This window comes from Dendrobates tinctorius, unplaced genomic scaffold, assembly GCF_039654945.1.
Source record: "Dendrobates tinctorius isolate UK_male_01 unplaced genomic scaffold, ASM3965494v1 ptg000147l, whole genome shotgun sequence".
Classification (NCBI taxonomy): domain Eukaryota; kingdom Metazoa; phylum Chordata; class Amphibia; order Anura; family Dendrobatidae; genus Dendrobates; species Dendrobates tinctorius.
Window position 1 is genome coordinate 13,562,076 of NW_027361814.1, and position 24,831 is coordinate 13,586,906.

Sequence of the window (24,831 nt, forward strand, 5' to 3'; positions counted from 1 at the left end):
TGTTCCTAGAACTTGTATGACAGACAGCTGTAGCCTGCTCAGGGATGCTCCTGGATCCCGGCTCTCTATCAATTTGCTGTTGTGTCCCAAGTCTTGGATGGGAGTAGTGCATTTACAGCCAACTACTCCACCGGTGTCTGCTGCAGAACCATAAGTGTCCATACAACCTCGGGGACCGGGCCCCGGCCTTGCGCTGAGAACCTATAGGCAGGGTTCCTATCCAACCCACTCCTCCTCTCTGTTCTCTCTCCTTCTTCGTTCCGTACTTGTCTTTCTCTCTCTTATGGAAATGCAGGTTACAGTTCTACGTCTCTCTCCTTCTCCTTCCTTTCCTGTGCCAGCTGGCTCAGATCTCTGAGGCACCTGCAGCCCTCCTTCTTCTATTCCTTTCCTCGGGAGCTGTTATGAATGAGTCACCGTAGGAGGCAAAAGCAGAAATACAAGCTAAGTCCAGAAAACCAGAGAAGTTGGCAACTATCAGATTGCAGACCCCTGAACCTATCAACACAACTAGCAGTAGCCGTGGGGGGTTCCTACGATGCCCTAGACCCCTCGATCACAGCCGGAGAATTAAATAGGCCTAAAGAAAGAAAGGGGAAATCTAAACTGCCCCAGAGCAGACCCCAAAGCAATAGGCAGCCCCCAACATATAATGACTGTGAAGCAAGATGAAAACACTAACACAGACAGAAAGATAGACTGAGCAAAGACGGGGCCCAAAACTACCTAGATAGGAAAGGACAGGAAGGCTGCTGTCTGCAAACTGCCAAAACCCTATCAAAGACATAAGCCAACAAGCTGATATGAAAAAGGCCCTGAAGCAGCTAGGCTTCAAAAACTAAATCAGCACTCAGGTACTTTCAGAAGACAGAGCTAAAGGAATTCAGCACACCCCAGCAGGGAATGGCAGAAATCCAGAAAAACAAAGCAAAACAAAGTCAAAGCACCAATGCAAAAGGCCGAGCAGCAAACTTAGCTTTAGAGGAGCAGGAATTCAGACTGGTCTCCAAGGATCCCACAGAGAAATCACCCGCAGGGCAGAAGGGCGTCGGCAGCCTTATATCCAGTCAGTAACTCCACTCAGCCAGTCATCATCATCAGCCTCAGGTGTTTGATAATCAGGCTCACTACCTTTCTTTACCAGAAGAGGGAGTTCCTCGGGCCTCAGTAATGAAGGGGAAAATGAACTCACAACAGTACCTCCCCCTTGAGGAGGGGTCACCGAACCCTCAACTACGCCACCAGGGCGATCAGGGTGAGCCCGATGAAAGGCACGCACCAATCTTTTGGCATGAATATCAGAGGCAGAGACCCAGGAATTATCCTCCTGACCATAACCCTTCCACTTAACCAAATACTGGAGTCTCCGTCTAGCCAGACGGGAATCCAGTACTTTCTCTACCTCATATTCCATGTTACCTTCAACCAATACAGGGTCTGGAGGTGCCACCCCCGGAACAACAGGTTTAACAAACCTCTTCAACAAAGATTTATGGAACACATTATGGATTTTAAATGTGACAGGAAGAGCCAAACGAAAAGAGACCGGATTAATAATCTTCACAATCTTGTAAGGTCCAATAAATCTAGGCTTAAACTTAGGAGAAGCCACCTTCATAGCAATATTTTTTGATGATAACCACACCATATCACCAACCTTAAACTGGGGACCAATGGTCCTATGTCGGTTGGAAAACCGCTGGGCCTTTTCCTGGGAGAGAGATAACTTATCCACCACTTGGTCCCACATCTGGTGCATTCTCTCCACCACAGTGTCAACATCTGGGCAGGCAGAGGGCTCCACCTGCCCTGAAGAAAATCGAGGATGAAACCCAAAGTTACAAAAAAAAGGTGACATCAAAGTGGCAGAACTAGCTCTATTATTTAAAGCAAATTCGGCCAAGGGCAAAAATGAAACCCAATCATCCTGATCAGCAGAAATGAAACATCTCAAATATGACTCCAAGGTCTGGTTTGTTCTCTCTGTCTGCCCATTGGTCTGAGGGTGAAAAGCAGAGGAGAAGGACAACTGAATTCCCAGCCTGGAACAGAATGTTCTCCAAAATCTAGACACAAACTGGACTCCTCTGTCAGATACAATGTTCTCAGGAATCCCGTGCAAACGAACCACCTGTTGTAAAAACAGGGGCACCAACTCAGAGGAAGACGGCAACTTAGGGAGTGGTACAAGATGAACCATCTTAGAGAACCTATCACAAATCACCCAAATAACAGTCATCCTTTGAGAGACAGGCATATCAGAGATGAAATCCATTGAAATATGGGTCCATGGCCTCTTGGGGACAGGCAAAGGCATCAACAACCCACTAGAGCGAGAACACGATTTAGACCGGGAGCACGTCCCACAGGACTGCACAAAATTCCTGACATCACGAGACAAGGAGGGCCACCAAAAAAACCGACTCACCAGATCTCTAGTACCAAAAATACCTGGATGACCAGCCAAAGCAGAGCAATGGACTTCAGACATCACTCTCTTCTTCCACTGGTCAGGAACATACAACTTTCCACTGGGACAACGCTCAGGTTTGTCCTCCTGGAACTCTTCCAGAGCACGTCTCAAATCGGGCGAGATGGCAGAAAGAACTACCCCTTTGCCTAAGATGGTAGCAGGCTTGGTCACCACAGGAGAATCAGCAATGAAGCTCCTAGAGAGGGCGTCTGCCTTGACATTCTTAGTTCCAGGAAGAAAAGAAACCACAAAATCAAAACGTGTAAAAAACAAGGCCCACCTAGCCTGTCTAGGGTTCAAGCGCTTAGCCGACTCTAGGTAAATCAAATTCTTGTGGTCAGTGAGGACCACGACTTGATGCTTAGCTCCCTCCAACCAATGTCTCCACTCCTCAAATGCCCATTTCATGGCCAACAGTTCCCTATTCCCCACATCATAGTTACGTTCAGATGGAGAGAACTTTCGGGAAAAGAAAGCACAGGGATTCATTTTAGATGTTACAGGATCCTTTTGGGACAAAACAGCTCCTGCACCAATCTCAGAAGCATCCACCTCTACCTGGAATGGAAGTGAGACATCAGGTTGCCGCAAAACCGGGGCGGAGGTGAATCTTCACTTCAGCTCCTGAAAGGAAGAAACAGCCTCCGGAGACCAATTTAACACATCAGCACCCTTCTTAGTCAAATCAGTCAATGGCTTGGCAATACTAGAAAATTTTGCTATAAATTTCCGATAAAAATTAGCAAAACCCAAAAACTTCTGGAGGGCCTTCAAAGAAGTGGGCTGAACCCAATCGTAAATGGCATGTACCTTGGCCGGGTCCATTTCAATAGTTGACGGGGACAAAATAAATCCCAAAAAAGAAATCCTCTGTACTCCAAAAAGGCATTTAGATCCTTTGACATACAGGGAATTCTCCCTCAAGATCCGGAACACAGTCCGAATATGTTCCACATGAGAATCCCAATCCTTGGAGAAGATCAAAATATCATCCAGATAGATAATCAAAAATTTATCGACAAAATCTCGGAAAATATCGTTCATGAAGCACTGGAAGACAGAAGGGGCATTAGTGAGCCCAAAAGGCATCACCAGGTACTCAAAATGTCCCTCCGGAGTATTAAACGCCGTCTTCCATTCATCCCCATGCTTAATGCGAATAAGATTATACGCCCCCCTGAGGTCAAGCTTGGTAAACCAGCAAGCACATTTAACTCTGGAGAATAGATCAGAAATCAGGGGTAACGGATACTGATATTTAACAGTAATTTTGTTGAGGGCACGATAATCAATACAAGGTCTTAATGATCCATCCTTTTTGGCTACAAAAAAAAACCCGGCACCTAAGGGTGACGAGGATGGTCTAATATGACCCTTCTCCAACGCCTCCTTAATATAGGATCGCATAGCCTCGTGCTCGGGTACAGATAAATTGAAGAGCCGACCCTTAGGAAATTTACACCCCGGGCTCAGTTCAATTGCACAGTCATAACTCCTATGAGGAGGCAGAGACGCAGACTCATTCTCACTAAATACATCATAAAAGTCCGCCAAATAATCAGGAACATCATGCGACTGAGGAGAGGTGGAAAACACCGGAGCCTCACTAAAGGCACACCGACAACCCCAACTCACCACAGACACAGATTTCCAATCCAAAACTGGATTATGAATTTGTAACCAGGGAAACCCCAGAACAATAGTATCATGCAGATTATGCAACACCAAAAATCTGCAATTTTCTTGATGGTCTGGGGCGACCCACATTACCACCTGGGTCCAAAACTGAGGTTTATTTTTAGCCAAAGGAGTAGCATCAATCCCCCTCAAAGGGATAGGCGTCTGCAGAGGTGTCATCGGAAATCCACAACGTTTAGCAACATCCAAGTCCATTAGGTTTAGGGCTGCTCCCGAATCCACAAAAGCCTTGGCGGAAAATGTGGACAGGGAGCAGATCAGAGTAATAGCCAGAAGAAACTTAGGTTGAACACCCCCAACAGAAAACGTGTGTGCAAAGCGTTTCTCTCGTTTAGGACAGACAGAAATAATATGCGAGGCATCTCCACAGAAAAAACACAACTTATTACGCCTTCTGAACTCCTGACGCTGCTCTCTGGAAAAAACTCTATCACATTGCATAGGTTCAGACATTTGTTCAACAGGTGGCAACACCTCTCGTGCAGCTTTGCGTTCGCGTAAACGCCGATCAACCTGAATGGCTAATGACATAGAATCGTCAAGACCAGAGGGAACAGGAAATCCCACCATAGTATCTTTTACGGCTTCTGACAACCCCTTCCGAAAGAGAGCAGCCAAAGCATTATCATTCCAGGTAGTAAGTACTACCCACTTTCGGAATTTTTGACAGTACAATTCTGCAGAATCACGACCCTGGTTCAATGCCAGCAGGGTCTTTTCAGCCTGATCAATGGCATTAGGTTCATCATACAACAACCCCAAGGCCTGAAAAAATGCGTTCACATTAGTCAGAATAGGATCATCTGGTTTCAAAGAAAACGCCCAATCCTGGGGATCGCCACGCAGCAAAGAGATGACAATTTTAACCTGCTGCGCGGAGCTCCCTGACGAGTTAGGCTTCAAGGCAAAAAATAATTTACAATTATTTTTGAAATTCAAAAATTTAGACCGATCCCCAAAAAATACATCAGGTGTAGGAATCTTTGGTTCAGCAGCATGAGAATGAGCAAGGTAGGCGGAAATTCCCCGCACTTCCGCAGCGAGCTGCTCCACACGATCAGACAATTGCTTTATCTCCATTGAGAGAAAAAAAAAATTCCCCCTACGGCCTCAGAGATATAGAGGAAAAAATATACACACTTTTTTTTTTTTTTTTTACAATTCTTTCCTGCTATTGAGTACCCTAGGATCTGCGGTATGGCGGGTGATTCTGTTATGAATGAGTCACCGTAGGAGGCAAAAGCCTACAAGCTAAGTCCAGAAAACCAGAGAAGTTGGCAACTATCAGATTGCAGACCCCTGAACCTATCAACACAACTAGCAGTAGCCGTGGGGGGTTCCTACGATGCCCTAGACCCCTCGATCACAGCCGGAGAATTAAATAGGCCTAAAGAAAGAAAGGGGAAATCTAAACTGCCCCAGAGCAGACCCCAAAGCAATAGGCAGCCCCCAACATATAATGACGGTGAAGCAAGATGAAAACACTAACACAGACAGAAAGATAGACTGAGCAAAGACGGGGCCCAAAACTACCTAGATAGGAAAGGACAGGAAGGCTGCTGTCTGCAAACTGCCAAAACCCTATCAAAGACATAAGCCAACAAGCTGATATGAAAAAGGCCCTGAAGCAGCTAGGCTTCAAAAACTAAATCAGCACTCAGGTATTTTCAGAAGACAGAGCTAAAGGAATTCAGCACACCCCAGCAGGGAATGGCAGAAATCCAGAAAAACAAAGCAAAACAAAGTCAAAGCACCAATGCAAAAGGCCGAGCAGCAAACTTAGCTTTAGAGGAGCAGGAATTCAGACTGGTCTCCAAGGATCCCACAGAGAAATCACCCGCAGGGCAGAAGGGCATCGGCAGCCTTATATCCAGTCAGTACCTCCACTCAGCCAGTCATCATCATCAGCCTCAGGTGTTTGATAATCAGGCTCACTACCTTTCTTTACCAGAAGAGGGAGTTCCTCGGGCCTCAGTAATGAAGGGGAAAATGAACTCACAACAGGGAGCTCTCCACTAAGACCAGTCCTCAGCCTCTCCTGACTGACTGTCATTCCTCCGCCTGACCTCCCGGCAGGCTGACCTCCTGTCAGCCTGCTCTCTCACTCTCCTGTCAGACTGACTGAACTGAACTCTAGATCCAATCTTTCCCCTTCTTTTATACTAACTCCATCCACCTCCCAGCACATCTCGTGTTACGAAGCAAGGATCCACGAAAGGTGCTCTGCTACCCACTAAGCATTGAGCTGCAATCTGGTCCTCTGCTGAACTATCCTGTGTGTGGGATGCAGGTGTTGGAGTGTGGCAAGGAGTTCCCACCTTACCTGGATGGTGGGGCACTACACCTTAGGAGAAGGTGCAGTACCTCTGTGGTGACTGAGCCTCAGGGGCGCCACATTCACATGCTAATGAATGGGATACTATATACTCCATTATCTTACAGCAGAAAAAAATCCATGTGAAGTAAAGGATGCATTATTTTAATATTCACAGCATTTTTATTTTTCCACATTGAAATGTTATAAAATAGTGTCATAAAATGTCAATGTCCCGGTTCAGATCAGTTGGTAAGTCTGCAACAGAAATCAGAGTCGGATCATCACAGAACTGACCAGTTATTTTTAACAGAGTCCCAGAGAGGCCATAACGGCAGCTCTCAATCCTACACCAAGCTGTTACAGGTCACTATAGTCTGCAGAAAACGCTCAATATCATCTAGACCGATTTGAGTCTAAAAGGGTTATCAAGTCATACATATTGATGATCAATAACAGATTGGTGTGGATCCAGTGTAAGGAAATGGCCTAGGAGGGCATTGAAGGGGAGAAGTCTGCGCCAAAACTTGTAACAGTAAATCAAATGGTAAAACTGGTGAGACAAAAAGTGCAATTAGGGTCGATAACCAAGTGGTATAAGATATTATAGGCACTCTCACCTGATGGGGTTGTGACAGTCACAACTCCTATAGAAGCATGGAAAGGCTACAGCAGGGCTATCAATGAGATATGTTGCAATAAATGAGGAATATAGTAATTTGGCCCTGATGAAGAGGTTTGAAAACCTTGAAACGCGTTGACATAAATTGCATTTATGTTTCACCTTCGTGTGTTATCGTATCTTTGAACCTTGAGCAGCGCAGGCACCAAACCTCCATATTCCTCCTTTGTTGCAACAAAACCTGGAACAGGATGGATGTGCAGTGTAGCTAAATTGGCTTATAGCCGCCATTGTGAGTGATGGATTGAGAAATTAGATCCAAGAGGAGGACCGAATAACCCGAAGCGAGTGGAGGACCGAATAGCCCAATGTGAGTGGAGGAGTGAATGACCTGATCTGAGTGAAAGACTGGGTAACCAGATCCGGGTGACGAGGGATGAGAGATCTGAAGCGAGTAAGCCGAGCTAGGGCCAAGTAAGACGACCAGGCCGTAGAGAGGGACATTTGTGTGATCCGTTACATTCAGCGTAGATGTAAAGCACAGAGTGTGGGCCGGGGCCGTGCTTCAGGGAATGAAGACAGCGTGAGGAGAGTACTGTGTACCATGTAACTCATCAATCCAGGACTTATGGCCTGGCGGGAAATATCAGTGACCCCTGTTAGGGCCTGTGAGACGGTTTTGAGCCACCTAGAGAAAGATAACGGTGAGGTGCCCAGCACTGAGAGTGATACCCTTAGGTTGGGGACTTTGGATGAGGTAATACCTATGATAGTAGTCCCCAACCGATCAGCTGTTGTTTGCTTTGGCTGCCTGTGGATGCAAACACTTTAAAGTGAGCGGCATGGCGCATCTCCATTCCATGTGTAGTGGTCCCTGCCCAACAGAAAACTATTCTGTTACAGGGAAATGAGAATAAGAGCTGATCTGCGGCACTCGGGAGCGGCCACTAAATATTGATTGAAGATGCGCCGTGCAGCTCCCATCATTGTTTGCATCTGGTGGCCACCAAAGTAAATAACAGCTAATCGGTGGGGGCGCCTATCGATAGGTCATCAGTACGTGAGACCAGATAACACATTGAAGCTACATTCACACCAGCGTATAAAACAATCTTCTGTGTTTCATTCAGAAAACTTACAGGACCATTTACAGTTTCTTAGGTTAAAGAACTTCATGTATCGGTAACAATTGGATGCTATGCAGATGTTATACTGTGTCTCCGTATAGGACCCGATTTTTTCTGGGCACCCATATACTTGAATGGGAGAATTTCTTCCAACATTAATCAGATACTAGTACAGGCTGAGATTTTTCTTTACACACAGCTTCAGTCTGTGAAAAAATACCTCTCACCCACACTGCCCCATTGAATGACATTGGTGAGAGTGCTGTAGGTTTTATCCTGTCAATGGGACCTAAAATACAGTTGTGTGAACACGGCCTAATAGGCCGATAGATCACCCCACAGTAGTGCCAACACTCCATTACTCTGCTATCCAATAGTGCACTAATGTCCAGTTCAAACGCATTTTCGGTCAGTCAATGCGCCTCATCTACCATCGCTGTCCTGATAGCCAATCAGGGCTCAGCTTTAATCTTTTAAGCTGCGCTTTGAAAATTAAAGCTGTGCTGTGATTGGTTGCCCATGGGCATTGCAGTTTTTTCTTTTCAGTTTAGAAATCTGCCCCATGATATTAGTGCACTTTTGTTCATTTCATGAAGAGTCCAGTAATTCAGTATATCTAGTCCGATTTTTAACTGCTTAACGGATTTTACTTCAACTTTTTGCTTTTAATACTGTGACATGATAACATCCTGCATATCCGCCCTGCAGCCTTCATTGCAGACATGTGCACATATCAGGAGCTACTGAGCCATAGTCACTGTGTAACCTTATCATGTGACATGCGCAGTAATCGCAGAGGCCACCCATTGACAGCACACAATTTGGACTACGACAAAATGGCCGCCGGAATATCTTTTAATGGGCTGGAGGCGGAACTTCCGTCTGTGACCGGAAGTAGTGCATCAGAAAATACGTCCTCCCATCCTTCAACTTCCGGTTTCGCGTCTGTCATTGATTTTCATTAGTAATTCTCGTTGTACCCCCCGTACTTGCTGTCATGGCTGCCTGTCACTGGCCCCTTAGTATACCGCGCTCCTAGGCCGGTGGCTGCACTCAGCCTCTGCTCAGTGATGTCCGGACCTCTGTCTGCCCTGCTGGCCGGGCGTCCTCAGCCTCCCATGCTGTGTTCTAGCTCCTGGCAGTGTCAGGCTGAGCTGGCATCTGTGCTGAAGTTCTCTGCTGCTGACTGTTCTGCCCAAGATGAGGAGGAGTCGCCCTCTAGGTGAGAACTCAATATAAGGGGCCTGTGCCACCCCCTACACTTATTGGGATATTTTTAAGCAGATCCAAGTTTTAGTAGCAGAACCAGTTATAGTCCCCCCCCCCCCCCCCACACACACACACACAGAAACCAGCCGGCGTCATTTCAAGACTGCTGGGAGTTGTAGTTGCACAACTGCTGGAGTCCCACAGGTGGCAGACCCCTGGAATAGTATGTGACTGGTGTGCCCCCCGGGATACAATCACGTGCACATATTACCCTTTGCATTGCATGAGGGTGAGTGACGTCTGTGCCGAAACCTGATCCAGCGCATCAAGTGGAAATCATGTGGTATAAATTTCACATTGCAAAGGGCCTAACCGACAGCTTGGGTTGCTTTCACATATCAGTCTTTTGCCATCAGTCGCAATCCGTTGTTTTATGAAAAAAACGGATCCGGCGACTGATATCGCTGGATCTGTTTTTTTCTGATAGACTTGTCTTAGCGACTGATTGCGACAGATGGCCTCACGTGTTGTTCGCCAGATCCGTCAAAATTTTTTGTCCGGCGGCCAGACACAACGCACAAAGCAACGTTTTTAGTGTCCGTCGAAAAATCGGACAGCGACTGATCCAGTTTGGGAATGATTATATATGTGTCTCAATGACGTGTGTGTGTATGTGTGTGTGTATATATATATATATATATATATTTATATTTTCTTTGGTGTTTTAACCTGTCAGGAACATGTTCAGTTAAAAAAACGGATCCGTTGCCTGCATCAGTCATTTGACGGATGACGACGGATCCTGCGCCCATGGGCTTTCATTCTAGCAAACAACTGACAGCGACGGATCCGTTGCTGTCCGATTTTTCAACGGACACAAAAAACGTTGCTTTGTGCTTCGTGTCCGGCCACTGGACAAAAAATTTTCGACGGACGCACCAAGATGACCCCCAGATGACATGACAATTCATTGGTTTCCCACGATCTCATTGCAGCCGGAGCTTATTAGAGTTGAAATATTGATGGCAGCATTTAAATGGTTAAACTGCAGCAATGAGAGCTGGCTCTGGTTGCTGCTTTTAGAGGTCAATGCAGCCCTATACACGAGCTGTGTATTCTACAGGCTCAACTCCTGAGCCCACTACATGCACCTGAATCCAACATACAATGTACCAGTATGTCCTATGTCAGGCAGGGGTTAAAATCCACACCAATCATCAATATCCACTGCAGTTTTTTCTTTCTTTTATTTTCCAAAATTTCCTCCACTTTTATGCTACTTGCGATTTTTTTTTTTTTTTTTTTTGTCCACAGATCTGAACAGAAGATGTGAAGAAGAATTAAGTCGCTAATGTATGTCTCACATTGTGTATTTGTTTCTCAGGGAGCATTGTGTACTTCTGGAGCTACCCACACCCGCTAATGGAGACAGCCCTTGCACCTTGTCTTTACTGTGTGCAGCACAAGGGAAGGATCGGATCCTGGGGATTACTATCCGCAGTGAAGCCCGGACTATTGAGATCTATGGCGCCTCGCAGGATGGAAAAGAAGAGGAGTACTTGGGTACCAGTCGGGGGGAGAGATTTTGCTCTTTGGAGAGCAGTGGAGAAGAAAGTCCTGCAGTTTTGTACAAAGCTCACCTGAAATTCGAGTTCCCGGTGCCGTCTTGTATTGTTAAGGTACGCATCACTGTTGCCTTTTTTGGATGAAGGTGGCAGAATATGAGAGTTCTTCACAGATGCTATTGAGCAAACATGGTGGCGGCATCTCTGTAAGCCGCTCTGTAATGCCAAAAAGGATCAGTGGTGTGCACGTGATATTTATAATTAATTTCCAAACATAATATGATTCCTACAGCTCATTTGTGCTATCCTTCCTTCTTCCAAGAGTCATCACGTTTAATTTTATGACCGATAGAGCCTTTTGATGACTTTTGTGATGATTAGTAGTATTGAATGACACAGTTCATTGTACCATAGAGTCTACTGAAAAATGGGCGGAGGGGATGTCATTTTTTTTACGGTGTTCGCAGTGCAGTAAAAAATAACTTGGCAGCATGATTCTCTGAATCGGTACAATTCGGACCATACCACGGAGCCTGCCTGAGGATTTGTTTTTATAGGTACCATTTTGAGATACATATGTTGCTTCATAGCTGTTTATTGCAATTTTCAGGGAACTGCGGTATTTGAAAAATAGCCGTTCTGATATTTAGTTGTTTTTTTTAGCTCTTAACATTTAATAATATATATGTGATATGTTCCTCACGCCACAGGAAGGGGTTAATTCAATTAATTCGGCATTGCAACCAATCGACTCTAATTTTACTACAGTAAATTTTTTTGCGTTCAGGAAACGCCTCTATACGTGTTTATCAGTGTTAAATTATAACCTCCAGTTTAACTTTTTTCTTTTATAAATCATTAGCAAATGTGAAAAAAGATGATATATTACAAAGCTTATTAGAGAAATCTACTTCTTTCCTCTCCTAGACTGATCATTTGTTTCTCAAAATTCTCAAGTCAGGGTAAAAAATGTGACTTCAGCGAAAATAGAGACTTTCCCATTACTGAGATAGGAGATGACAGTTGGTGCTCCTAAAGTTCTATGGAGAAGTTTAACTGTCGTTTCAGGAGAACTTGCAGCATACTATCTGTCTTTGCCTCTAACTCCTCCCTTCTCCATATAATTTTAACTTCACCAACTGTCATCTCCTAACTCAATAATGGGAAATTATGCCTTCACTGAATATAGATTCTACCCATGGACTGAGAGTGAAAAAACTTTCCAGGTGGGAAAAGAAGCAAACTTCCCTGATAACATATATTACAGAGTTTCTTATATTTTTGTGTATTATTCATTTGTGTAATAAAAATTAAAATGACGGTTTGAATTCACCTTTGCATCCAAATGAGTAGTGAATCGGCAAAACGCATACAAGGCAAAACTTTTCCTCATCTTCTGTCTGGAGTCTGAAGTTTATCACAAGCAGAATATTATTTTTCAGCCACGTAATAAGATCTCTCTGTGTAATATGCAGCCCAGCTAAAAGAGAAGGATAGATCTGCTTGTAAAGGGTTAATCCACAGGAAGAGCACATAGCTGGTTGTAAAGGTTTAATCCACTAAAAGAGGACATGGCTGCTTGTTAAGGGTTAATCTACTAGAAGCAAACATGGCTGCCTGTAAAGGGTTAATCCACTAGAAGCAAACATGGCTGCTTGTAAAGGGGTAATTACTAGAGGAAGGACATTGCTCCTTGCAAAGGGTTAATCTACTAGAGGAGGACATGGCTGCTTATAAAGGTTTGATCAGAGTGACTGGTGGCTTCATCTAGATTTACCTTTGTATTTGCAGCTTTTTATCTCCCTGTATGCGGGGCTCATACAAATTTTAACTTATATATTTTTTTTTTAATAAAAAAAAACCCCATAAAAATCAATATTGAAATTAAGATAAAACCACATGTCTCTTTCGGTAGGTTATATGGTTTACATTCTGCCTAATATTTAGAAGTTTTTCTCACTGACTTTTCCATCTTCAGTTTCTGTCGCTCGGCGGCCGGTGCAGTGTCCTTGTGAGCGAGATTTTCGTACAAATAACCCCCGTCCCCGATAGATGCCCTCAAGCATCATATGTGCCGGGGTCGTCCATTAATCTGGATCGAGTGCAGAGCATTATGGACAGCATGGGCGGGAAAATGTCACCCGGGGCAGAGCAACTTATGAATATGGTGCGTGCACAGCAGAAGGTGAGTGCACCTAATACAGCACATAATAACCTGTGCTTGCTTATTTACACATTTTTGGATGTATATAAAGCTTAAAGTGAACCCATCAGCAGTTGTGGCTGATGTAAGATATGGCCATCACTTTTCAGGGATTATACACATCATTCTATAATACTGTATATAAGCCCCCGATCCGACCTGGAAGAACTGAAAAATAAGTTTTATTATACTCATCTGAGGGGTGGTCCAGTCCGATGGGTGTCGCTGGTCGTGGTCCGGCGCCTCCCATCTTCTTACGATCGCTGCCCTCCTGCTTGCTTCTTGTCGATGACGTGACCCTGCATCATCCACACAGGATTCCCGGTATCGCGCTCCAGCGCAGGTGTATTTCTCTGCCAGGGCAGAGCAAAGTACTGCAGTGCACAGGTGCAGGGGCTCTTTGACCTTTTCCCGGCACCTGTGCACTGCAGAACTTTGCTGTGCCCTCAATAGGGCAGAGAAGTACGCCTGCGCAGGAGCATGATGCCGGGGGAAGAGTCTTGAGGAGATCATTTGCATATTCCCAGTGCCTTCTGGGATAAGTGAAGAGTCTCCGCGAGCTCAACGATCACTGGGTTTTGGCCGTTTCAGCTGAAAAGAGGAAATCGGAAAACCAGGGGAAGAGTCTTGAGGAGATCATTTGCATATTCCCAGTGCCTTCTGGGATAAGTGAAGAGTCTCCGCGAGCTCAACGATCACTGGGTTTTGGCCGTTGCAGCTGAAAAGAGGAAATTTGGCTCATCTTTCATCGTTTTTAAGAAATCTCAAGATGGAAGAGGCCAGGAGCCATTTGGTGAGCTGCATTTCTTGCTACATGTTCACAGATTTACCAGTGGAAAAGCCAAACTTCACATGCCACAAATGCAAGCTTGTGTCCCTGTTGGAGGAAAAGTTGCAAAATCTCGAAGAGAGGTTAGCTACGTTGAAGATCATTAAGGAAGGTGAAGAGTTCTTGGACAGAGCAGAATTATCTCTTCATGTTACAGAAAGAGAAGAAATTCGAAGTGCACCTGAAGAAACAGAGGAATGGAGACATGTGACCCAGAGAAGCAGGAGGATCAGGAGGCAGTCAGCACCCATACTGCTCAGAAACCAGTACCAGGCTCTCACGCAGGAAAACGATGAAGAAATACATCAGGATAAGACTTTGCCAACAAACAGCAACCTTGTACGCCTTCAGAGTCCTCCTGGATGGAGAAAGAAAAATGTTGTGAAGAAGAAACGGAGAGTGGTGGTCATGGGGGATTCCCTGTTGAGAGGAACAGAGGCCGCTATCTGCAGACCGGATATAACCTCAAGAGAAATGTGCTGTCTTCCAGGTGCAAAAATTAAAGATGTGTCTGACAGGATATCAGGACTCTTCAGACCTACAGATGACTACCCATTCCTGCTACTACATGTGGGGACAAATGACACCGCAAGAAACGACCTGGAAACCATCTGCAGAGACTATGAAGACTTAGGTAAGAAAGTGAAAGAACTGGGAGCGCAGGTGGTCTTCTCTTCCATCCTCCCAGTGGATGGCCATGGAACAAGGAGGTGGAATAAGATTCTGCAGGTGAACAACTGGCTACGTCGATGGTGCCGTCAGCAACGATTTGGATTTCTGGATCACGGAGTGAACTACTTATACGATGGACTACTTGCTAGAGATGGGGTGCACCTTACGAAGACTGGAAAGCATGTATTTGGAAGTTGCCTTGCTACACTTGTAAGGAGAGCTTTAAACTAGAACAACATGGGAAGGGAAGCAAAAGACCAGAAAAAGCCATACACCTGACAAATGCTATTGAGAACTCTGCTATTAGAAGTGGAAAGGAAGAACAAAGACGAAAGAATCTAATTAATAAAAATATTGGAGAAAGAGAAACCAATCACAAACTAAAGTGCTTCTATACTAATGCACAAAGCATGGGCAACAAACAAGGAGAATTGGAACTACTAACACAGGAAAAGAAATATGATGTCATTGGAATCACTGAAACTTGGTGGGACAATACACATGATTGGAATACAAGACTAGAAGGATACAACTTATTTGCAAGAAACAGACTTGATAAACGAGGAGGGGGTGTCGCATTGTATGTTAGAAACGCGTATATCTGCACAGAGATTGAAGCTTCAGAGACTGAGTTCTGTGGAAACTGTTTGGGTAAGAATACAAGGACAGAACAATGGAAAGGACACCATTGTAGGCATTTACTACAGGCCGCCTGTGCAAGCTGAAGATATGGATGAACTCTTTATGCATCAAATGGCCAAGTTCTCCAAAAAATATGACATAGTTGTCATGGGAGATTTCAACTATCCAGACATTTGTTGGGAATCTCTCTCAGGCAAAACTAACAGGTCAAGGAAATTCTTATCCTCTCTTGCTGACAACTTTATCTTCCAAAAGGTAAGGGAGAAAACAAGGGGAACTGCTACCTTGGATCTAATCCTTATAAACAGGGAGGAAATGGTTGAGGAGGTAAAAGTGGCTGGGACCCTAGGAGGTAGCGACCATGCTATTTTAGAATTTTGGATAACTAGAGGCGGAAGACCTGTGAAGACTCAGACGTCAAGGTTAGATTTCAGAAAGGCAGATTTTAAGGGATTCAGAAAGAGAATTGGAGGGATCCAATGGCTGGATATCCTTAAAGACAAAAATGTCCAGGAAGGATGGGAAATCTTGAAAAATGAAATTCTCAAAGCACAGTTGTTAACAATTCCGAAAAGAGGGAAGAATAGGAAGCATTTAAGGATCCAGGATGGATGAACACAGAACTTAAGCACATGCTAAAAAGGAAGAAAAAAATGTTTATAAAATGGAAAGAGGGAGGCATATCTAAAGAAGAATATAATGCTGTCTGCAGAACCTGCAGGGCACAATTCAGATTAGCTAAAGCTGAAAATGAACTGAGGCTTGCAAGAGATGTCAAAAGCAATAATAAAGGATTTTGGGGATATGTCAAAAGTAAAAGAAAAGTCAAAGATGCTATAGGATTTTTACAGGATGAAAATGATGAAATGGTAAGACAGGATGTTGAGAAGGCTGAACTTTTAAATTCCTATTTTGCATCTGTTTTCTCTCAGAAAGGAAATGTAACATCAACTGTTCTTCACTGTCCTATTAAGGGAATAGAAGAATCCAGGATATCTATAAACAGAAAGATAGTGAGGAAACACTTAGCTAACCTAAATGAATTCAAGTCTCCAGGTCCAGATGAATTACACCCCAGAGTACTGAAGGAGATAGCAGAAGAAATTTTTGAACCCCTCTCCATAATCTTTGAAAATTCTTGGAGAACAGGAGAAGTGCCAGAAGACTGGAGAAGAGCAAATGTTGTTCCTATCTTCAAAAAGGGGAAGAAGGTGGACCCAGGCAACTATAGGCCGGTGAGTCTGACTTCTATACCAGGAAAGATCTTTGAACAAATTATTAAACAACATGTATGTCAATACCTGGATAAGAATGAAGTGATTAAACAGAGTCAGCATGGGTTTATAACTAATAAGTCATGTCAGACTAACTTAATTTCCTTCTATGACGGTATCACTGATTGGGTGGATCAAGGAAATGCTGTAGATATAGTATATCTTGACTTCAGCAAAGCATTTGACAAAGTCTCTCATACAATCCTTATTGAAAAAATGACTAAGTATGGAATGGACAAGGCAACTGTTAGGTGGATTCATAACTGGCTTAGTGATCGGACCCAAAGAGTGGTCGTAAATGGCTGCACATCCAGTTGGAAGAATGTCTCAAGTGGGGTACCACAGGGCTCTGTCCTGGGCCCTGTATTGTTCAACATCTTTATCAACGATTTAGATGAAGGAATTGAGGGTAAACTGATTAAATTTGCTGATGACACAAAGCTAGGAGGGATAGCTAATACTAGAGAAGAGAGAGAGAGGATTCAAAAAGATTTAAATAAACTGGAGAAGTGGGCAGCAACTAACAGAATGATTTTTAACAGGGAGAAATGCAAAGTACTACATCTGGGCAATAAAAATGAAAAAAGCATATACAGAATGGGAGGAATAGGGCTAAGCAACAGCACATGTGAAAAAGACTTGGGTATACTAATAGATCACAGACTGAATATGAGTCAACAGTGTGATGCAGCAGCAAAAAAGGCAAATGCAATTCTAGGATGTCTTAACAAAAGAGAAGACTGAGAGGAGACTTAATAGCTGTCTACAAATATCTAAAGGGCTGTCACATTTTAGAAGGATCAACTTTATTCTCATTTGCACAAGGAAAGACTAGAAGCAATGGGATGAAACTGAATGGGAGGAGACACAGATTAGATATTAAAAAAAACTTTTTGACAGTTAGAGTGATCAATGAGTGGAACAGGCTGCCACGAGAAGTGGTGAGTTCTCCTTCAATGGAAGTCTTCAAACAGAGGCTGGACAGACATCTGACTGGGATGATTTAGCGAATCCTGCCTTGAGCAGGGGGTTGGACCAGATGGCCCAGGAGGTCCCTTCCAACTCTACGATTCTATGATTCTATGATTCTATGATAGTAAGAAGATGGGAGGCGCCGGAGCAGGACCAGCGACACCCATCAGACCGCTGCCCCGCAGGTGAGTATGTCATTTTTCTTCTCTTCCAGGTCAGGTTGGGGGCAGATATACAGCATTATAGAATACTGTATATCAGCCCTGAAAGGTGGTGGCCTTACTTCATATCGGCCAAAACTGGTGACAGGTTCACTTTAATGAGATTTATTGCTTCTGCAAATAATTGTCACTCGTTCTATTATTAAAGCGAACCTGTCAGCTGTTTTGGCCGCTATAAGATGCGGCAACTGCCTTTCAGGGCTTATCTACAGCTTTCTATAATGCTGTATATCTGCCCCGATCCAAACTGAAAGATAAGGAAAATAATTTTTATTTTACTCACCCGGGGGCAGTTCGGTTTGATGGGTGTCGCAGGTCGGGGTCTGGCATACTCCCATCTTCTTATGATCGCCGTCCTCCTGCTTGCTTCATGGCGTACTTCTCTGCCCTGTTGTGGGCAAACCAAAATACTGCAGTGCGCAGGTGTCGGGAAAGGTCAGAGAGGCCCAGTGCCTGCGCACTGCAGGAATTTGCTCTGCCCTCAGCAGGTGTCACAGAAGTACGCCTGCACAGGATCGCGATGCCGGGGAGCCATGAAGCAAGCTGGAGGGCGGCATTGCAAGAAGATGGGAGGTGCTGGATCCGGACCTGCAACACCCATCAGAATGGACCACCCCACGGGTGAGTATAATAAAACTTATTTTTCTTATCTTTCAGGTCAGATTGGGGGCTTATCTCCAGCATTATAGAATGTTGTAGATAAGCCCTGAAAGGCAGTGACCGTAACTTATATCTGCCAAACCTGGGGAGAGGTTCCCTTTAATCGTTCTACAATACTCCAGTGTTCTGCCTGTAGTCATTCTTCATGGTTTTCAAGATCTCTGCTTGTTGTCATGCGATAGAAACCTTCTGTACTTTCTCCCTGAGCATAAAACTCTGCCCGATTGACACATAGGACAGGTATTTGTCCACTGGAATTAAAACAAGACGACTTCTATGTAACAAAAGAAAGCAGAAATCTCTAGCAAGTTGATAAAAAAAAAATTAAACAAAATTTATTGTAAAATTTAAGAACTTTTCCATTTTTAGTAAACATCCTTTTTTTCTAGCTGACATTGCAATAGTACTATAATATGTTGTATGTCCTAATAAAGCGAAGTCAGGGGACACAATTGCACGGTTTTGGCGCGGTTTGGGACTATCCACTACCTGTATATCTTAGAGCTGGATCACACCTCGCACTTTATCATCTTTTCTTATATAGGTGCCATAGATCAGGTTATGTAATACTTTTGTATCTCAGCAGCCAGGAGGGGACACTCTTGCTAAAGGGGTTGTCTGCAACTTTGATATCAGATCGGTGTTGCTTCAACACCCGGCGCTGCCACCAATCATCTGCTACAGGCTTCATTGGTGTGTAAGCAGGTTATGGGATGCAGTGACAGACAGAAGGCAGAGCAAGGGTTAACAAATTTAACAGTTTTAATTTAGCAGGGAGATAAATGGTTAAATGAAAGTTAAACAGTTCTATGGCAAGCAATAGGCAAAGTTAATGAGCAATAAACAAGATAATGGCAGTTCTCTAAATCACTTACCATGTCAGAGGCTTCCCAGTCCACAACTGAAGCCCTGAAAGCAGTGGCGCCAACAACGGCTGGCGCGGCGCTCTTCCAGTGGGGTCCTGCAAACAACGGTCCGTCCTCTGGCAGCAGCGGTCGTTTGCAAGTCCACAAGTTGGTGCTGCCAAAGCAAACGGGGTCGCAGTACTGACAGAGTCCAACGTGGACTGGCAAGGTAGGCCGCAAATGTCTGTCCAGTACTCTGCTTTCTCTGTGCGGCACGTGCGCTGTACTCGCAGTCACGGAGCGCACGTGTCTCTCTCTGAGCAGCTGCTGTCACCTGAATGGCTGCTCTGCTCGGTTTGTGCTGCTCTGCACGTCCACCGATACCAGTAAATCTCTCAAACAGTATGTCTCTCACACAGCAGTCCCAGATCTGTTCTCTGCGGCTCTGAGCTTTTCCCAGTCAACTCTCGCTCGGAGTACTGACTAACACGGGTGCTGCTGCGCGTCTATCAGCCTTGGGGATCACACCTCAGGATCCTGCACTCGGCCTCTGTTCCTCCGCGCGAGCACTGCACTCTGCACAGCCGGGCACACGGCGCTCTGCACACACTGTCTCAGCGGAGCGCTGAAATTCTGCTGGAGCACGGCTCCGCGCTGCCTCTGTCGCTGTGGAGTGCGCCGCACACCTGCCTCCGCTCTCACTGCTGGCGGGGAGCTGACCCTTTCTTCGCGCACTTTCTCCTCACTGCCTGGCTTAGCCACACTCCCTCTTCCTGGGTCATGGGGCCTGTCCGGTCCCCTATTCTTTCCCCAGGCAACATGGGAAGCAGCTTCAGCAGTTCCGGACCCAGCATGATGCAGGCACCTGCAGCCCGGTCTTCCTCCTTACAGGTGATCGGCCGGAGTCCTCACAGTTCCATACACTGTAATTAAAGGGATTGTCCAATTTAAATAAAAGTTTTTATAAAGTCATATATTGGTATTCAATAACAAATACTTGATTCCCCCATTGCCGAAGTGCAGGCCACTCTAGGTATCAATAATTTGTCTTCATTCAGTCACCGGATCTCTGTGGTCCTGTGATTGGCTGCATCGGTTAGCTGACTGGACCGGGATATGTATCAAATTATGTACTCTCACCTGACCGCTGCAGCCAGTCACATGCTTGAGTAGTCGGGTAACTGTGGAACGTCACTGCTTCCGATCCAAGCTGAGACTTCCAGACTGCCGTGTGATTGGACTGGTGAATATTCTTATATTTTTTTTTTTTTATTTCATATACTGTACTTTGTTTGCCTTTAGAGACACTTTCATGTAAATTGGACAATCCCTTTAACTCGAGATAAACGCCTTTAAAGGCAAGTTTTCTCTTAAGTTAAAAGTAAAGCTCTTTCCCTTGCAGCTCATTCTGGAGGACTGAATTCTTACATGCAGTGGTGTAAACCTGTATTCCCTATACGTGGGCAGAGCCATTAGGATACCCTTCTATGTTTTCATTAATAGCAGAATCTTCTGTTTTCTGTGGATTTTCAGGCCACTCTGCAGTTATCATCACTAATCCTCTTTCTTCGCTTTCTTGCAGCATCAGGCACCTTTTGGGGCTCAGTTAATGCAGCTCTTTGGCAGCTTCCAGCACGGCAGAGACCAGATCAGGGAGCAGGCCAGACGACATAAGAGTATCGCCGGCACGATTCCTGATACAAAAGTGGAAAACCAAGGTCAGGAGTCTGCATCTCACTCCTCCATTCAACAAGCAAGTCCTGAGAATCATATGAAGTCCGTTATGTCTTCACTACTGCAAACGACTGTAGGCTCGGCTGCTAGTCCTCAGGGTCCAGACGCTTTGGTGCCTCTCCTGCGTAATTTATGTGGACAAAACAGACAAGAACCATCCTCAGCACTAAAGTAGGTATCCTCTGCTGCTGCCATATACCTCACATAAGCCTGTATGACTCCCAGGGAAGTTTGCAGGTCTCTGGTTTGGCTGCCGTGGAGTACCCATATGAATGCCAGACCAGTGTCTTGCAAACTTTTTTGCTCAACTCTACAAGCAGGTCTTCTGTTTTGTTTTCTTATAAGGTGACTGCTTACTCTCAGTGAATAGAAGCATTTTAAAGAGTTGTGCAGGCTTGGAGCTCACTCAAGACTTGTAGATCATCACAGCGTGCTGTTAGGATTCTCTGGTGCTGAGACTGGGTGGGTATGTGACCACACGTATGGGATTTGCATACATGCGGTCACATGCCGACTAGACGTGCACGGCCTCGCTCAATACAAGTGAATTGAGCAAGGCTGGACAGGTCTAGTCAGAATGTGGCCAGAAGTATGAAATTGTATACTTGAGGTCACACACCCGCCTTCTCCTGGTACCTGAGAATCCTGATGGAGCACACTGTGTGCGAAGTGGGTATTCACAAGAGTGCAGTCAAATAGAGCCCCAAGCCTGGACAACCCCTTTAATGCTTCCATTCACAGGCTAAGAATGTTGTCCTAACCCTGTCGCACAGAGTCAATTACATTCATAGTTAGAGATATTGATCTGGATTCAGTGGATTTGAGCTTTTAATGTGTTTAGTGCACTGAGAACTGTATGAAAGAATAGCGTGCAAAGCTGCTCTTACTGCAGATTTATGGTCAGAATGAAAGTATACAAAATGTAATAAGACAAAGGAAAAAAAATATAATAAAGGAAGGACATTTGCATCTAGCTAACGTCCATGTGTTTTATTGCAGAGAAGAAAAGATGGATGCGGCGTTGGAGAAGCTTCTGTCAGTACACATGGCGCGCATGGAGAGGACACTTATGGCACATATTGATCAGCGGATGAGAAGTTTACAGGAACATGTAGATACCAGACTGGACCGATTAATAAATCTAACGCAGAGCAATTTATTATCCCAAAGCTCAACTGAAAAGCTAGTCAATGGCCAAAGCGAACACGGTCATCAGCAAGACTATGACTACGATGACTTGTCCGTGGATTAGCTAGTGACATGTCCATCCTTCTCTCCGAATCCTTGCATGAACACTTTAGTGATCTCTAGGGATTCCACATCAGTTAACTTAATGTTGGATTCTCGAAATGAACGGTTTTCCTCACTTAGACGGAATATAACTTACAGATCCAAACGTGATGCTAAAGTCAACATACATCATCAAAAATACTTTATAAAACAAAGAAACTTTGCTGTGGGTTTTTAAAATTTCTTATCAATTTTGCTTCTGCAGTTGCTACGCGGAGCGATTCATTTCCATGGTAACAGACAACAAACACTCTCTTTCTTTCTGGCAATTGTCTAGTAGCCACAGGTACAGTGCCTTGCGAAAGTATTCGGCCCCCTGGAACTTTTCAACCTTTTCCCACATATCATGCTTCAAACATAAAGATACCAAATGTAAATTTTTGGTGAAGAATCAACAAGAAGTGGGACACAATTGTGAAGTTAGACGAAATTTATTGGTTATTTTAAATTTTTGTGGAAATTCAAAAACTGAAAAATGGGGCGTGCAATATTATGCGGCCCCTTTAACTTAATACTTTGTTGCTATTTGTGAACCATTCCATTGTAGATTTTGTTTTATGTTTGGGATCATTGTCTTGTTGGAAGACAAATCTCCGTCCCAGTCTCAAGTCTTTTGCAGACTTCAACAGGTTTTCTTCAAGAATGGTCCTGTATTTGGCTCCATCCATCTTCCCATCAATTTTAACCATCTTCCCTGTCCCTGCTAAAGGAAAGCAGGCCCAAATCATGATGCTGCCACCACCATGTTTGACAGTGGGGATGGTGTGTTCAGGGTGATGAGCTGTGTTGCCTTTACGCCAAACATATCATTTGGCATTGTTGCCAACAAGTTTGATTTTGGTTTCATCTGACCAGAGCACCTTCTTCCACATGTTTGGTGTGTCTCCCAGGTGCCTTGTTGCAAACTTTAAACGACACTTTTTATGGATATCTTTGAAAAATGGCTTTCTTCTTGCCACTCTTCCATAAAGGCCAGATTTGTGCAGTGTATGACTGATTGTTGTCCTATGGACAGACTGTCCCACCTCAGCTGTAGATCTCTGCAGTTCTTCCAGAGTGATCATGGGCCTCTTGGCTGCATCTCTGATCAGTCTTCTCCTTGTTTGAGATGAAAGTTTAGAGGGACGGCCGGGTCTTGGTAGATTTGCAGTGGTATGATACTCCTTCCATTTCAATATGATCGCTTGCACAGTGCTCCTTGGGATGTTTAAAGTTTAGGAAATCATTTTGTATCCAAATCCGGCTTTAAACTTCTCCACAACAGTATCACGGACCTGCCTGTTGTGTTCCTTGGTCTTCATGGTGCTCTCTGTGCTTCAAACAGAACCCTGAGACTATCACAGAGCAGGTGCATTTATACGGAGACTTGATTACACACAGGTGGGTTATATTTATCATCATTAGTCATTTAGGACAACATTGAATCATTCAGATCCACAAAGAACTTCTGGAGTGAGTTTGCTGCACTGAAAGTAAAGGGGCCGAATAATATTGCACGCCCCACTTTTCAGTTTTTGAATTTCCACAAAAATTTAAAATAATAAATTTAGTTCAACTTCACAATTGTGTTCCACTTGTTGTTGATTCTTCACCAAATATTTACATTTGGTATCTTTATGTTTGAAGCATGATATGTGGGAAAAGGTTGAAAAGTTCCAGGGGGCCGAATACTTTCGCAAGGCACTGTATGAGACTGCAGTATTAGCCTGCACCGAATTTGTTGTCTGCTACCATAGACCCACATCAGCCTGCATAAGAGCTGTAGATGCCAAACGATAGGAAATGTTAAACTAAAGGGTTATTCCCAACTGGCCAAGTTATCACCTATTCCCTTGCGCTGGCCACTGCACCATTCGTTTTCTATAAGACTACTGGAAAAAAAAAAAGCCAAGCGCTGTATTCGCCTGTCTTCAGCCGTCCCATTGACAGTAAATGGAGCGGCTTTTGCTCCATAGGGGCAGTTTTATGGATCCGTAGACATCTTGCACAAATGGGAGTAACCCTTTGTGAACTGTTGTAAAGTTGTTTTCTTTCCTCATTTTTGATGCATTGGAACAGCACAAAAAATAGTTGCGGAGGAGCCCATACCCTTATGTTCTGTAGAGCGTTACGTTACACACTACTAGTGTTTTGGTTGTAGATGGTGCGGTATTTTTTTAGGTGCTGCTTATCTGGACGGTAATGTATTCTCTATTGAATCAGAATTAAAGGGAATTGTAATTTTTGTTATAGCCCATAATTTGGTAATCTGAGTGAGTCCAACCAGCCCAACAAAGGAGTTACAACATATCCCCTTTGTCAGCAAGTTATGACAAATGTGTAGTGTTTGCATTGACCAATGTTTTCTGATCTCCATGTAGGTGGTGTCCACATTCAGCTTGTCATGACCTGCAGAACCTACTTGGCCAGGGAGCACGAAGTGGAAAATTACTGCATTTGGAAGCACTCATAATAATTGGCGATTAATTAAATCTATTCTCG

The 24,831-nt window shown here is 44.4% G+C and overlaps 1 protein-coding gene across 2 annotated transcripts; it reads left to right on the top strand.

Annotated features, from left to right (window-relative positions):
* Nucleotides 1-9,115: 9,115 nt before the first annotated feature.
* On the top strand, nucleotides 9,116-22,470 carry CUNH10orf88 (chromosome unknown C10orf88 homolog). Of its 2 annotated transcripts, none has more exons than XM_073546461.1 (5): nucleotides 9,116-9,456; nucleotides 10,828-11,122; nucleotides 12,987-13,175; nucleotides 20,909-21,231; nucleotides 22,060-22,470. In XM_073546461.1, exons 1-5 carry the CDS (start codon nucleotides 9,305-9,307, stop codon nucleotides 22,310-22,312), a joined length of 1,212 nt encoding a protein of 403 aa, XP_073402562.1. In that variant the 5' UTR covers nucleotides 9,116-9,304; the 3' UTR covers nucleotides 22,313-22,470. The 2 variants fall into 2 exon arrangements, with proteins under 2 accessions (XP_073402562.1, XP_073402561.1); XM_073546460.1 differs by having other exon boundaries at nucleotides 9,118-9,456; nucleotides 12,987-13,193.
* Nucleotides 22,471-24,831: the final 2,361 nt, after the last annotated feature.